The following is a 15,572-nucleotide window of genomic DNA, read 5'->3' as shown; positions in this document are numbered from 1 at the left end:
TATTATAGTACCATATCGCAACTTGGAAACTGATATTGATTCAATTCACCTATCTTATCCAGATTTCCCCAGTTTTATATGCACATAATTGTATATGTGTTAGTATGGCTATTTAGTCTGTACAACTGGGAATTTTCTTTTGCCTGTGCTTTTTTTTCTGGGGAAAAGTTCTTAGCTTTCATCAGATTATCTCAGGCATCAGAGATCCAAAAAGGGGTTTGAGTCCCAGCTCTGGGAAATCTAGAAGACCATTGCTGAACCTCCATAGCTGTCTATTTCAGCAATCAACATTTAATTAGCAATTACCCCACGGCAGGCATAGGAATGCATGTGAGGGAGAGGTGGTGGAGAGGTGGTAGAGAGGGGTGCTGGGAAAGGAGGGGAAGCCTGCAGTTGCATACTACACAGTTCACCGAGCTTGTGCTGAGGGGAGACACACAGTCCAACAGGCAAACAAATTATTTATTAAATATGCACAGAAGAGGGATGGCCTTGTTGCTTGGGGAAGCTGGGGAAGTATTTCCACAGAAGCTGATGGTTTAGTTACATCTTGGAGGATAATCCAGAATTTTTCAGCTGAGGAGAGAAGAATTAATTGTTAAAATCATTCCCTCTAATCAGATCTATTCTAGATGTTTTGAAGAAAACATAGGAAACCATGCCTACATTTGTTTATTGTACAATGTTAAAGTGTCAGATTCAACTCCCGTGTGCTGGTGCTGAGGCCAAGAGATTTTTTCCCCCTGAGTCTGTTTTCCACTATCTTGTCCAAATTGGATACCAGATCCTGTCTGCTTAGCTTGAGAAAGGCATTTTATCTCTGGTGGCTTGATGACATTAGAGCTTATATTTAAAGTATGAGTGATGAGAAGAGACCAAAGCTAAGACCTTGGCTCTGTCCCATCCATAGAGGTCTCTCCTCCTCTGCATCGAAGGCTCTAGAAGCCGGTCCTGCAATGTCTGGTGGGAGCCAGGGCTGGTCAGAGCCATGAGTAAAACATCTCTGCCCTCCAATTGATTCTCCAGTCAGTAGGATCTCCTATTCTCTCAAGGGCTCATCAGAAATGTACAAGAAATAAACATTTAAAGAAAGAAAAGAAGACCTTAGCAGGGGCCAGGCATGGTGGCTCATGCCTGTAACCTCAGCACTTTGGGAGGCCTAGGTGAGCAGATAGCTTGAGCTCAGGAGTTCAAGACAAGCCTGAGCAACATGGCAAAACCCCATCTCTACTAAAAATACAAAAATTAGGCAGGTGTGGTGGTGGGCAACTGTAGTCCCAGCTACTCAGGAGGCTGAGGTGAGAGGATTGCTTGAGCCTGGGAGGTGGAGGTTGCAGTGAGCAGAGATAGCGCCACTGCACTCCAGCCTGGGCAACAGAGCAAGACTCTGTCTCAAAAAAAAAAAAAAAAAAAAAAAAAAAAAAGAAAAAAGAAAAAGAAGAAAAGAAAGAAAAAGAAACCCTCAGGGGCTTGGGCACTGGGGCTCCTCCACGTCTGTCCTCTCTATATTCGCTGGTTAGCTGCCTTGTGTTGGCTCTGGCTCAGGCACCCCAAGGGGCCTCTTTCTCTTGTGAATTTCAGGTTCCTCTTCAGGCCATTCAGTTCCCAGTACTGTTCTGGGAGAAATCATCTGAGTGTAGCCATCTCTGGGTTTGAGAGACGAAGACTCTACCATTGGGTACTCTTTGAAGAACTCTCTAGAAGCCGATTCTAGAGGGCACCATTTCTTATCATCCGTGTCCTCATGCAAGCTGTTTATCCCCTTAAATCTTAGTATCTTCTTCTGTAACATGGGGATCATAATAGCAGTATCCTCATAGGATTATTTTAAGCTTTAACTAAATTAATCTCTGTAAAATTATTAGCATATAATAAGTACTCTGTCTACATTAGTCGTTACTAATATCTATTTTTATAATATGATTATTTTTGGTTATAAAAAAAAACTTCACGGCTGGGTGTGGTGGTTCACACCTGTAATTCCAGCACTTTGGGAGGCCTAGGTGGGCAGATCACTTGGGGTCAGGAGTTCGAGACCAGCCTGGCCAACGTGGTGAAACCCGGTCTCTACTAAAAAAAAAATACGAAAACAACAACAACAACAAAAAATCTTCAACAAGAAAAAACAATTAATCTTCACTATAGCAAATTTGTGAACTACTGCAAGTTTAAGGAAGGAAGGAACAATCATAACATACAGAGATAAGTGCTATTATCATTTTGACATATAGTATTCCCAGCTTTATTTCTTCTTGCTTTTTTGTCTCTCTCTTTTTTTTTTTGAGACAGAGTCTCTCTCTGTCGCCCAGGCTGGAGTGTAGTGGTGCAATCTCGGCTCACTGCAGCCTCTGCCTCTGGGTTTCAAGTGATTCTCCTGCCTCAGCCTCCCTGAGATTACAGGCACAGGTCACCACACCTGGCTAATTTTTTTTTTTTTTTTGGTGGAAGTGGGGCTTTACCACGTTGGCCAGGCTGGTCTCAAACTCCTGACCTCTAGTGATCCACCCACCTCAGTCTCCCAAAGTGCTGGGATTACAGGTGTGAGCTACCGCCATACCAGCTGAATTTTTTTGTTTTTGTTTTTTGTTTGTTTGTTTGTTTTGAAGCATGGTCTTGCTCTGTAGCCCAGGCTGGAGCGCAATGGCATGTTCACAGCTCACTGCAGCCTTGACCTCCTGGGTTCAACTGATCCTCCCACCTCTGCCTCCTGAGTAGCTGGGACCACAGGCGCTCACCACCGCGCCTAGTTAATTTTTGCATTTTTTGTAGAGATGAGGTCTCACTATGTTATCCAGGCTGGTCTCAAACTCCTGGGCTCAAGCGATCCTCCACCTCAGCCTCCCAAATGCTAGGAATACAGATGTGAGCCACTGTGCCCAGCCCTTCCTTCCCAGCTTTTTTGGTGCATATACATACTTAGGGAAAATAAAAAGCTGGGTTCATAATGTGTACTGTGTCATTCAACTGACATATTATGAGCATTTTCCCATATACTTAGATACTATTAGAAAATAATATTTTTAGAGACTACCTAGTTTTCTAGCACATTGATATAACCCAATTTATATAACTAATCTATTAGTTTGGTATTAGATTATTTAGATTATTTCCTATTTTTATATTTATAAATACTGTGGTAAATGTTCTTGTTCATACATTTTTGTATGCATCTCTGCTTATTTCCTTAAGATAAATGCTTAGAAGTGAATTGACTGACTATACAAAAAGCTATACCCTGTTTTTGTTTTTTTAATGTCAGGTATACAGAATTAGACTAACCAGAATGCTTGGTTCATGGTCCACTCTCATAACTGGTATATAGATGGCCTGGTTTTGTTAATTTAGTGGTAAATTCATTTGTTTAATAATGTAATCAGTACCTGTGAATTTATAACCCCAAACAAAAGCTAGCACCTTGACAAAACTGATATCCAACCATAGCTCCTGCTGCCCCCACTGCCCCATCTCCTTGCTCCCCACCCCAGACAACCATCCTGAATCCTGTGCTCATTTCCTTGCTTTCCTTTTTATATGGTTTTATTATATCTGTATATATTCCTTCTTTTTTTTTTTTTTTTTTTTTGAGACAATGTCTCACTCTAATGTCCAGACAGGAGTGCAATGGCGTGATCTTGGCTCACTGCAACCTCTGCCTCCTGGGTTCCTGCCTCAGCCTTCCCAGTAGCTGGGATTATAGCCACGTCCCACCACATCTGGGTAACTTTTGTGTTTTTATTTTTTTTAAATATTTATTTATTTGTTTGTTTTATTTTGAGACAGAGCCTCGCTCTGTCACCCAGGCTGGAGTACAGTGGCACAATCTCAGCTCACTGCAACCTCCACCTCCCAGTTCAAGCAATTCTCCTGTCCCAGCCTCCTGAGTAGCTGGGACTACAGGCACGCACCAACATACCTGGCTAATTTTTGTATTTTTAGTAGAGATGGGGTTTCACCATACTGGCCAGGCTGGTTTCGAACTCCTGACTTTGTGATCCGCCTGCCTTGGCCACCCAAAGTGCTGGGATTACAGGCTTGAGCCACTGAGCCCGACAACTTTTGTATTTTTAGTAGAGATGGGGTTTCACCATATTGCCTAGGCTGGTCTCGAACTCCTGACCTCTGGCCCACCTCGGCCTCCGAAAGTGCTGGGATTACAGGCGTGAGCCACCGTGCCTGGCCAATATCTGTACATATTCCTAAAGAATAGTTTTTAAATTGTTCTGAGGTTCATAAAAAAGGATATTATGTTGTATGTAATCTTTCAGGATTTTTCACTTGATATTTTGCTAAAATCCGTCTATATCCTTGCAATTCACTGTAGTTCATTCATTTTGACTGATATAAAATAATCCAATACATAAACATACCACAGTTTATCATCTACCCTCTTACTGATGGGCAATTGCATTGTTTCTAGGATTTTGTTCTTGCACACGCTGCTGTTATGAACATTATTGTCAATGTCTCCTGTTGTACTCGTGCAAGCATTTCTCTAGACAATCAATTGACGCTTCCCCCAGCCGTGGATGAGAGAGCCCCTGGATCCATATCCTCTGGTATTGATGTTTCCATGGTTTGGGATCTATGTTGTCGGGTTGCTGTCCAGGTGGTTAGATCAGTTTGCCTCTCCTCCAGCAATGTAGGAGAATGCCCGTAGCCCCAAACTCCTTCCAACACTGGGAGTCTTTAAAAGATTTTTGACCATTTGGTAGGAGAAAGATAACATCTCCCTGCTGTTCAACTTTGTGGTAAGGTACTGACTGTTTCGAAAACTGAGCAAGAAGGGATTTGGTTCAGAGAATCGTTCCCAGTCTGATAATTTCAGTGATATTTCTGGAACTGATTACCCAGTGGCTCAGATGCTTTCCCATGTCCTAAAAGAGGTGACACTGTTGGAAGGAGGGAGTGAGGGGAGCCAGGATGGGAAACAAGCCTAATCACCACAGTGCAAGCTTGTCTTCTGGTCCCAGCCCCTGCCAGTGTCAGATCACTTTTTCTTCTAATGAAATAGGCATTATCTCCCCCTACTCCCCACCCGAGAAAAGCCAGTATAATTCTACCCTTTGTTATTTGAATTGATAAATTTAAACCTCCTTCCCTCTCTGCAGTAAAAGAACTTTCTATTTTGGGCTCGGTGACATAGCCAACACCAAGCAGAGAGCAGCAGGCTGCAGCATGAGTTAATAGTTTTTCTTCAAGGGAGAGCGAATCCATAAGCAAACAGAAGGCCCTTCCAAACTGTGTCGTCTGCATAGCAACATGCAGCCCATTCGCCTGTCTTTATGCTGACGGATATATTTCTGAAAGGCTGAAAATTGAATACTGCCTAATCTTCAGAGGAAGCTGGTGCATTAATTCTGAATTAATCAGGTTTCTTAATTCAAATCCATTTCCCCCTCTTCCCGCCCTGTGTACCTAACACTGGATTAGGTACTGTCAGGGAAGGGAATTCTGTTTTCAAGTGGATTTCTAGTCACCAAAGATTTGAAAAGTGCCCAAAACATTTTCCTAAGAATATGACTTCCTCTGCTAGTCTGTTTCCATGCATGAAATCCCCCATATTGGGGTAGAATCCTGGGTCTTAGAAGCCCCCAGGCATGCATAGAGGCATGTTCAGAAGAAGGGAATCTATTTAAACCATTGGCCCCTGTTAGCACATAACTACAGCTTGGAAGAATGGGATAGAGAAGTAAGTCCTCCCCTCATCTCTTTTGTTAAATTTTTTCTTATGGGAAGTTTCCAATACTCACAAAAGTAGAGATAATAATATAATAAACACCCATTACCTATTGCTTGGCCTCAACGATTAACAGTATATGGCAGTCTTGTTTTATCTATACCCCACCCCTCCCTCATCATCATTTTAAAGCAAATTTTAAAGTAAATCATGGTTATCTTCATATTTAAATACTATAAATTCTGTGATAAATAAGGACGTTTTTCAATAACCACTATGTCACATATAAAACAATTAAAAATAATCCTAATGTCAACTGATATCCAGCCAGAAATCAAATTGCCCTGATTTTCCTAAATGTCATTCTGTAATAGTTTATTCTAATCAGGAGCAAAACAATATCATTTGCATTTGTTGTATCTCTTACGTCTTTTTTAGTTTATAACGTACATATGTATATGTGTGTGTGTGTATATATATGTGGGCATGTATATATGTGTGTGTATGTATCATTTTTGTTGTTTGTTTTGCTTTTGTTTTTGAGAGAGGATCTCTCCCTGTTGCCCAGGCTAAAGTATAGTGGCACAATTATAGCTCACAGTAGCCTCAAACTCTTGGGCTCAAGCGATCCTCCCACCTCAGCTTCTCTAGTAGCTGGGACTAAGGAACATACTCCCATGCCCAGGTTATTTTTTTATTTCATCTTTTCTGGAGACAGGATCTTACTGTGTTGTCCAGGTTGGCCTTGAACTCTTGACTTGAAGTGATCATCCCACCTTGGCCTCCCAAAGTTCTAGAGATTACAGGCATGAACCACTGTGCCTGGCCTTAATTTATAACAATTCCTCCTTTTTTTTATAGCCCTACTTTTTGGTGTTGTTGAAGATAATGGGTCTTTTAGTTAATTATTGCTGTGTAGCAAGCCACCCCAAACTCAGTGGCATAAAATAACAACCAATTTATTGTGCTTACAGAGTCTATGGGTCAGGAATTCAGAAAGGGCACAACTGGGGATGGCTTCTCTCAGCTCCAAGCTGTCTGGGGACTCAGCTGGGAAGACTCTGTCACCCAGACTGGAGTGCAGTGGCGCCATCTTGGCTCACTGTTTACTCACATGTCAGTAGCTGGGCCTGACGCATTCAAAAACTAGGACTGCTGACCACAGCACCTACACATGGCCTCTCTCTGTGCCTTGGCTTTATCACAGAATGGCAAGTTAAACCTCTTACATGGCAGCTTAGGGCTACAAATGCAAGTGTTCTAGTCACAAGGTGGATGCTGTGTCACTTTTCTTTTTGAGATGGAGTCTCACTCTGTCACCCAGACTGGAGTGCAGTGGCGCCATCTTGACTCACTGCCACCTCCGCCTCCCGGGTTCAAGCGATTCTCCTGCCTCAGCCTCCCGAGTAGCTGTGATTACAGGCATGCACCACCACACCCAGCTAATTTTGTGTATTTTTAGTAGAGACAGGGTTTCACCATGTTGGCCAGGCTGGTCTTCAACTCCTGACCTCAGGTGATCCACCCACCTCGACCTCCCAAAGTGCTGGGATTACAGGTGTGAGCTACCATGCCTGGCTGCTTTATCACTTTTTGTAACCTAATCTCAGAAATCACAGAGTGTTAGTTTTGCTCTTCTGTTGGGTACAAGTCACAAGCTTCCCCAGACTCAAAGAGAGTGGAATCAGACTCTACCTTTAGAGTAGCAAAGTTCCAAAAGAGCCTGTGGGGTGGGCAATATTGTTGCCCCCATTGGAGATTAGGACCATCAATTGAGCCTGCCTTTCTTCCACCAGCCAGGAAAGATGTTGCAAACAGTGGAAGCTTGGTGGAAGAAAGAAAGGGTGGAGTTTGTTTGCAGGGCCATATCCTACAGTTGTACATACTGTGCCATGAATAGCCAAGGAGATGAGCTGAGAGGAATCCAGCTCCACTTGCCACACCTGTGCCTTACTGTGGGGCCGCATCTCCAGGATGAAGAAGCACCTTTTCTAATATGCATAGATACCATATAGGCAAGGGGAGTCCCCAAGTGGATGGTAAAAGGTCATTCAACCTAACTTGAAATTATTGGATATCTATTGAACACATGCTACTTCAGAGAATACTAGGGCTTGTTTCAGTTTAAGCAGCACACACAAGTAGGTCAAGAAATATCTTAGAGTATCTCAAAAATGATGCTGGGTTACTCAAATGTTGTTTTAAAATTGTGTAACTTTTTTTTATTTTTTATTTTTTTGAGACAGACTCTTGCTCCGTCGCCCAGCCTGGAGTGCAGTGGCGCGATCTCGGCTCACTGCAACCTCCACCTCCCAGGGTCAAGCAATTCTCCTGCCTCAGCCTACCGAGTAGCTGAAACTACAGGTGACCGCCACCACGCCCAGCTAATGTTTGTATTTTTAGTAGAGACGGGGTTTCACCTTGTTGGTCAGGCTGGTCTCTAACTCCTGACCTCAGGTGATCCACCCGCCTCGGCCTCCCAGAGTGCTGGGATTACAGGTATAAGCCACTGCGCCTGGCCCTAAAATGGTGTAATTTTTAGCAGCAGGTACTTTTTATTTATTTATTTTATTTTGTTTTAAAGTTAGGGTCTCACTCCGTCACCCAGGCTGGCGTGCGGTGGCACAATTCATAGCTCACTGCAGCCTTGAACTCATGGCCTCAAGTGCTCCTCCCACCTCAGGCTCCCAAGTGGCGAGGACTACAGGTTGTGCCACCATGTCAGGCTAATTTTAAAATTTTTTGTAGTGACAGGGTCTCGTGTTACCCAGGCTGGTCTTGAACTCCTGGGTTCAAGCAATCCTCCTTCCTCAGCCTCCCAAAGTGCTGGGATTACAGGCTTGAACCACTATGCCTGGTTCCACCAGGTACTTTTTGATTGCATTGGTCTGGAATGTTCTAGACCTATCTTTGAAGAAGCTGAGGCACTGTATCTCAATGCCTGAGGGCCTAGCCCTATCCACATCTTGCCAGCCTTGGCTCGATGCAAAAACTGGGCACAGGATTTCTAGGAAACCAGGCCAAACAGAATTAAGGGTTTTCTTTTATTCTTGGTGGTGCCTATTCTTCATTAACATAGCGTTTACATTTTGGTTAGATCCCCAGGAAAGTACATGCTTTCATTTCTGTTTATGGGCATCAGGAAACTTTTTTTTTTTTGAGGCAGAGTCTCGCTCTGTTGCCCAGGCTGGAGTGCAGTGGCACGATATTGGCTCACTGCAAGCTCTGCCTCCCGGGTTCATGCCATTCTCCTGCCTCAGCCTCCTGAGTAGCTGGGACTACAGGCGCCCACCACCATGCCTGGCTAATTTTTTTGTATTTTTAGTAGAGACGGGGTTTCACCATGTTAGCCAGGATGGCATCAGGAAACTTTAAAAAACTACAGATAAAGCAAGGTAACTTTCAAGTATTTTAAAGAGCAGGAAAAGCCAGCACAGTGGCATCCAGCTAGTAGTGCTAGCTACTCAGGAGGCTGAAGTGGGAGGATCACTTGAGCCCAGGAGTTTGAGATTGTAGTGTGCAATGATTGTGCCTGTGAATAGCCACTGCACTTCAGCCTGGGCAACACAGTGAGACCTGTGTCTCTTTAAAAAAAGAGCAAGATAGCAAAAGAGCAAGATAGCATCATATATCCCTGAGTTTGATAAAGGTCAGCATAAGGCAGCTTACAGAATCCAGGTATAAATTTCTGTCAATGAGATTATTAAAAAGCTATGATTATCCTGTTAAAGCCATGCTAGTGGTCAACAGCTGGGTTGAGGGAAACCTCAAATGGCAAGGCCCAGAGCACTTCAGAAAAAAGAGAAATTATTAGGCCTTAGGTATAGAGTATTAAGTTAATCGCACTTTTCGGTTCATGGCTCATTATACTATGATCAGTCCATTCCAGGCCCCTTTCTTTTCTTTTCTTTCTTTATTTTTTTTTTTTGAGACGGAGTTTCTCTTTTGTCACCAAGGCTGGAGTGCAATGGCGCAATCTCGGCTCACTGCAACCTCCACCTTCTGGGTTCAGGCGATTGTCCTGCCTCAGCCTCCCAAATAGCTGGGATTACAGGCGCCCACCACTATGCCCAGCTAATTTTTTGTATTTTTAGTATAGATGGTGTTTCACCATGTTGGTCACACTGGTCTCCAACTCCTGACCTCAGGTGATCCACCCGCCTCAGCCTCCCAAAGTGCTGGGATTACACGTGTGAGCCACCATGCCTGGCCCTAAGGCTCCTATTTAATGGATGGATGGATGGATGGATAGATATCTGCCTATCCTCAGACCTCCCTCCTGTCCTTTCCCATAGGCAACCATTCTCATATATTTAATTATTATATATACATGTATGTATATGTATATATTTTGGTTTGTATGTATGTGTTCATGTGAAGTGTTGTCATGCCCAGGGTCAGGTCCGAAGGCAGTGGGTGGATGGGTGGCAGATAGCTGAAAGAACACTCAGGGGGCTGCAGGCAGATGAAATATGGTTTTATTCAGCAGCTCTCTTACACTGTCTGTCTCTGTCTCAGCTGCTTGCTCTGGCTCTGCGGCTCCTGCCGCTCCCACACACAGCTGCACAGCCAGCTCTCCCTACAGGGTCAGCAGCTTAACTCTTTCTCTCTCTGGGCACAAGCCAAGCCGAGCCCTGGCTCCTCTCTGTCCATCTACAAGATGGACAGCTTTGGCTATCTCTCTCCTTCTCTGGGTGCGTGCTGTATGCACAGTGTCAGCAAGGCAGTTATACCTTTTACGAACAATAGTGGCGCCAAGCTAGGTGATAAGCCTTCCCATGTTATGGCTACATAGCTGTGATTATATTACAAATGGAGTTATGCACTGGCACTCCAATCCCGCTGAGTCATGCAGGATGTTTACCTTGGCCTATCCTTGACCAAAGCACATCCATGTACCTTACAAGTGTGTTGTTTGGTTTGCAGGTATTTTAATTTACATTAGTATTATTGTGCTATGTATCTCATTCTGTCTTCCTTTTTTTCATTTCTCACTTTGTTTTTAAGACCTATATATGTTAGGCCGGGCATGGTGGCTCATGCCTGTAATCCCAGCATTTTGGGTGGCCAAGGCAGCAGGATCACTTGAGCTCAGGAGTTGAAGACCAGCCTGGGCAACATGGTGAAATCCTGTCTCTACAAAAAATACAAAAGTTTGCCAGGCATGTGGTGCCTGCCTGTAGTCCCAACTATTGGGAGGCTGAGGTGGGAGGAACAGGAGGTCAAGGCTGCAGTGAGCTGAGATCATGTCACTGCACTCCAGTCTGGGCAACAGAGTGAGATCCTGTCTCAAAAAACAAAAACAAAAAAGACCCTATACATGTTGCTATGTACACATCTAGTCCATGATTCTGACTGCTGCAGAGTACTGAATAGTGTGCACCCACCACATTTGTTCTCTTTGCTTCCCCAGTACTGGGCACTCCCAAGCGCCTCCAACTTCCCACCACCAAGACAATGCTGCCATAAGCAGCTGCTTGTGTGATTCATTTTGCGCCCATGTGGGAATCTTTAGGCAGTCTCTCGCTTATATGGTGTCTTTATGTGCCTCAGAAAAGGCACCTTTTCGGCTGGGCATGGTGGCTCGCACCTGTAATCCCAACACTTTGGGAGGCCAAGACGGGTGGATCACAAGGTCAGGAGTTTGAGACTAGCCTGGCCAACACAGTGAAACCCCGTCTCTACTAAAAAAAAAAAAAAAAAAAAAAAATACAAAAATTAGCCGGGTGTGGTGGTGCATGCCTGTAGTCCCAGCTACTCGGGAGGCTGAGGCAGAAGAATCACTTGAACTTGGGAGGCAGAGGGTGCAGTGAGCCGAGATTGTGCCACTGCACTCCAGCTTGGGTGACAGAGCAAAACTTCTTCTCAAAAAAAAAAAAAAAAAAAAAGGCACCTTTTCCTCCTGGAGGATGCAGCCCCAACAGTAAAGCTGAAGGTTCAACAATGTGGAGCTCATGTTGGGTTTCAGCTCCTACTCACTCCCTCAGGTGGAGCCTAGTTGAGGATACAGTCTGTAAAACTAGGACGTGGCCCCTCATTCTCACTTCCACCAGGTTTCTGTTCGCAACATCTGTCCTGGTTGATATTGGAAAGGGGAAGGTGTCAATTGACACCAAAATCTCATCATAGAATATGCATATACTTAATTTGACCAAGCAGTGCCATATTGCAAGAGCACTTTACACATGGGCAGACAACACAGTTTATGTGCATTCCACAGGAACTGGAAAGTCAGGTATGGCTGCAGCACACTGCTGGTAGAGCAGATGTGCCTGCCTGAGGCCAAGGTACTGCTCTCGCCCACTTTGTCTTGGAGATGACAGAGAAACATCTTTTCCCTTAACACTACTGTCTTCTCATGTGTAGGACACAGGCAATGTGACTGGCCTTATATACCCAGGTCAGCGGCTCTGAGTGACTCCACAGGTGGTGGAGCTCTGGTCCTGAGCCATCCTGTCTTTGTCCTTTGGTGAGCCACCTGTGCCAGACACAAATAGGGACGGACAGTTTCCACTGAAGGACACCAGGGCAGGCATAGATTCAGCCATCCAGAACAGTTCTATTAAACTGGTAAGGTTTAAAACCCATCAGAAATTCTTAGAATTCTTGAATTGATCTGAATTCCATTCAGATACATTTAAACGCTCTGAAAACAACCATGTATGGAGGTAAATGAAACATCTAAATTATAAAGAAAGCTGTTACTCATTTTCATGCTGATGTTTTCTCATGTCAAATGAGGATAATCACAATGAGAACTTCTACAGGAAGACAGAAGACACAATTCATGATATTTTGGGAAGGAATCAATGCATTTTTCAGGCAATTTCTGAAGGAGGATCCCAGAAATCAAACAATGATTATCTTTCTTGTGCTTGTGAACTTAGAATTACACCTCAGGACTTACCTGGGTAACAGCCCATTATGCAAGGATGTGAATCACTCTGAATACCACAGCTATGACTATTATTATGGGCAATTATAAGTAAGCAAGGAGGTGGGCTTTGTAAAACAGTACAGAGGAACAGAGGGAGAAAGGTATGTGCATAAACAAACAATCAGAATCCAGAAGATATTTACTACCAAGGGGGCCTAAACATAAAAACCGTAACATAAGCTCGGCATTCAGAAAGATGAGCACAGGTTAAAACCTGGAGACAGCTGCTATGTGACAAGACAGACCCAGAGATTCACAAATGGCCTGGATGGTTCCCCTAAGACAAAGACATCCACCATCCAGTGGTGCCTGACTTATCTTTTTTGAAGGGCTCAGCATAGCTTTATTCCCTTCTATCCCTTGCCCCAGAAATGCATCACCCCCTCAGGGTCCTAGAGCCTACCTATTCCTGCAGTGTCTCTTGGTTAGATCCCCATCCCTATATCCTCAGAGTCATTAACTAACTCACATCTTTGGGCTCTTGATGTTCCCTTTAAAAAGGTCAGCATTAGCTTCTACTTCATGTGAATCCAGAGTCAGCATCTTTCCCTGCCGTGTCAGCCCAGGCCCTGCTCTTTGATCAAGAAGAATGATGTAAACCAGAATCGGCTCCTGTAGCTCATTGCAAGGTCTCCGTTTGGGTTTGGATTCTCAGGCTACCTTTTCTATCCTCCCTTCTACTAGATACCAAGTCTAAGGTGTGCCATGTTTGTTTATTTGTGTATTTATTTATTGGATTTCAAATATCTTTCTTCTGAGAGGCTCAAAGCTCATAAAAATTTTTCAAGGAGCAGCTACTTAATAATGATTAGGAAGTTATTATGCTACCATATGACTAACCCAGAAATAGGCCCAAATTAAGGCAAGGAAGATTTGAATTGGCTCCTGAGGAAGTATTTGACAAAAGAGGAAACACAAGGTTGGAGCAGGCCATGGGCACAGGACTTGATGGGAACTTCATTTCATCCTGGAGTCCTTCAAGGAGGAGACAGAGCAGGGGATCTCACACAGTCGAGACTCGAGGATTGCCTGCCTGCAAGCAGGGAAAAGCCAGGGCTCCTTTTATATCGGGAAACACTTCAGAAGGGTGGCTAGGTGTTGTATTTTCAAGCTATAATTCTGTATTCTTAATGATTGAAAAGCACCTATTTCTACAGTAATAATTAGGACTGAAAGCCTACCTAGGATTACAGCAGCTCAAATGATCTGACATGTCCGGCTTTCTGGGCCCCTGGAGTGTGGGCCTGTTCACTACTCATTTTCTTTTCTTTCTTTTTTTTTTTTTTTTTTTTTTTTTTGAGTTAGAGTCTCATTCTGTCGCTCAGACTAGAGTGCAGTGGCGCGATCTCAGCTCACTGCAGGCTCCACCTCCTGGGTTCAAGTGATTCTCCTGCCTCAGCCTCCTGAGTAGCTGGGACTACATGTGCCCGCCGCCACGCCCAGTGAATTTTTTGTATTTTTAGTAGAGATGGGGTTTCACCATGTTAGCCAGGATGGTCTTGATATCCCGACCTCGTGATCTGCCCACCTCAGCCTCCCAAAGTTCTGGGATTACAGGCGTGAGCCACCGTGCCTGGCCTCTTAGCCACTTTTACAGGGCGAAGGGAGGTGGAATCTTAAGTGCTAATGTCCATTTAGTTGGAAAAAACTTCCCAATAATCACATCTTACCTGTTATATCCAAGCCACACTTGCCAGTTATCCATTCCCAACTACTATACAAGGTTTCTACTAAAGAAAACTTTCCAGAAGTATTGAACAATCCAAACAGAGAAAATCTGACATTTCTTTCTCTCTCTCTCTCTTTTTTTTTTTTTTTTTTTTTGAGATGGAGTTTTGCTCTTGTTGCCCAGTCTGGAGTGCAATGGCGTGATCTTGGCTCACTGCAACCTCTGCCTCCCAGGTTCAAGCAATTCTCCTGCCTCAGCCTCCTGAGTAGCCAGGATTACACCACCATGCCCGGCTAATTTTTGCATTATTAGTAGAGTTGGGGTTTCTTCATGTTGGTCAGGCTGGTCTCGAACTCCCGACCTCAGTTGATCTGCCCGCCTCGGCCTCCCAAAGTGCTGGGATTATAGGCATGAGCCACCGCGCCCAGCCGTGAAGTTCTGACATCTCTAGAATTCCCATGAGCTGCTCAGACTGCATAGGTGAACGGGCCAGTCCCAAAAACCAGCAGTGCCCCATCCCTTCTCAGCTGGGGCCTGAGAACACGTGAGTGAGAGCTTCGCCCTGTTGCCTCAGCCGACAGCTAGGGAATCCTAGCTCACATACCAGGTTCCTTAAGCACTGATGACTCTTCTTCACTTCCTCCTTTATTTCCTTACCAAGAGAGTAGTTCCCAGTTTCAGTGTGGAGGCCAGAAAGGACAAGATGACATCACCCTTCCTCTACAGCAATTTGTGCAGTCATCTTAGCAGGTTGCTTAAGAGGTAAGTCACCCTCTCTACACTTCTTTTTGAAAGCCAAAACTAGAGATTATAGTTCTCAATATAGGGCAGCTGTTAACCTATCCCTTGATTCCTATCAGCCTAAGATCTTCAAAATAAGCCCCCAAGGAATGTCTCTAGGACTTGGGTGGAGGTGGAGAGTTGTCTCATATACTGAACTGTTGAGGAGACCTGGCTTCTAGTCTGAGCCTCGGTGCATAACTATGACCTTGAGCAAGTCCCTGCACACTCAGAGCCTTTGGATTACCTTTAAAATAATGCTATGATCTTTCTCAACAATAACATTTTCCTTCTTTTTAAATTTTGTTTGTTTATTTATTTGATACAGAGTCTCACTCTGTCACGCAGGCTGCAGTGCAGTGGTGCAATCTTGGCTCATTGCAACCTCTGACTCCTGGGTTCAAGCGATTCTTGTGCCTCAGCCTCCCGAGTAGCTCGGATTACAGGCGTGTGCCACCACACTTGGTTAATTTTTGTATTATTAGTAGAGACAGGGTTTCACCATGTTG

The 15,572-nt window shown here is 44.3% G+C and overlaps 5 protein-coding genes across 5 annotated transcripts in view; 1 reads left to right on the top strand and 4 right to left on the bottom strand.

Moving 5' to 3' along the window:
* PPP2CA (protein phosphatase 2 catalytic subunit alpha) overlaps positions 1 to 15,572 on the bottom strand; it is a 354,454-nt gene that overhangs the window by 40,793 nt on the left and 298,089 nt on the right. The gene's annotated exons all lie outside the window — the stretch shown is intronic.
* UBE2B (ubiquitin conjugating enzyme E2 B) overlaps positions 1 to 15,572 on the top strand; it is a 262,616-nt gene that overhangs the window by 82,578 nt on the left and 164,466 nt on the right. The window lies entirely within an intron of this gene.
* The window catches only part of VDAC1 (voltage dependent anion channel 1), a 394,265-nt gene that overhangs the window by 266,401 nt on the left and 112,292 nt on the right, over positions 1 to 15,572 (bottom strand). The gene's annotated exons all lie outside the window — the stretch shown is intronic.
* The window catches only part of SKP1 (S-phase kinase associated protein 1), a 105,881-nt gene that overhangs the window by 79,166 nt on the left and 11,143 nt on the right, over positions 1 to 15,572 (bottom strand). The window lies entirely within an intron of this gene.
* The window catches only part of CDKL3 (cyclin dependent kinase like 3), a 160,157-nt gene continuing 144,798 nt past the window's right edge, over positions 214 to 15,572 (bottom strand). Inside the window, exon 13 of the mRNA XM_050792800.1 lies at positions 214 to 576. Within this exon, the coding sequence (XP_050648757.1) occupies positions 544 to 576 (33 nt within the window). The 3' untranslated portion in view covers positions 214 to 543. The remainder of the gene's footprint in view (positions 577 to 15,572) is intronic.

The sequence above is a fragment of the Macaca thibetana genome, chromosome 6, assembly GCF_024542745.1.
Source record: "Macaca thibetana thibetana isolate TM-01 chromosome 6, ASM2454274v1, whole genome shotgun sequence".
NCBI classification, from domain to species: Eukaryota; Metazoa; Chordata; class Mammalia; order Primates; family Cercopithecidae; genus Macaca; species Macaca thibetana.
Note: the sequence above shows the minus strand (reverse complement) of the source record. Positions and strands in the feature narration are given on the sequence as shown.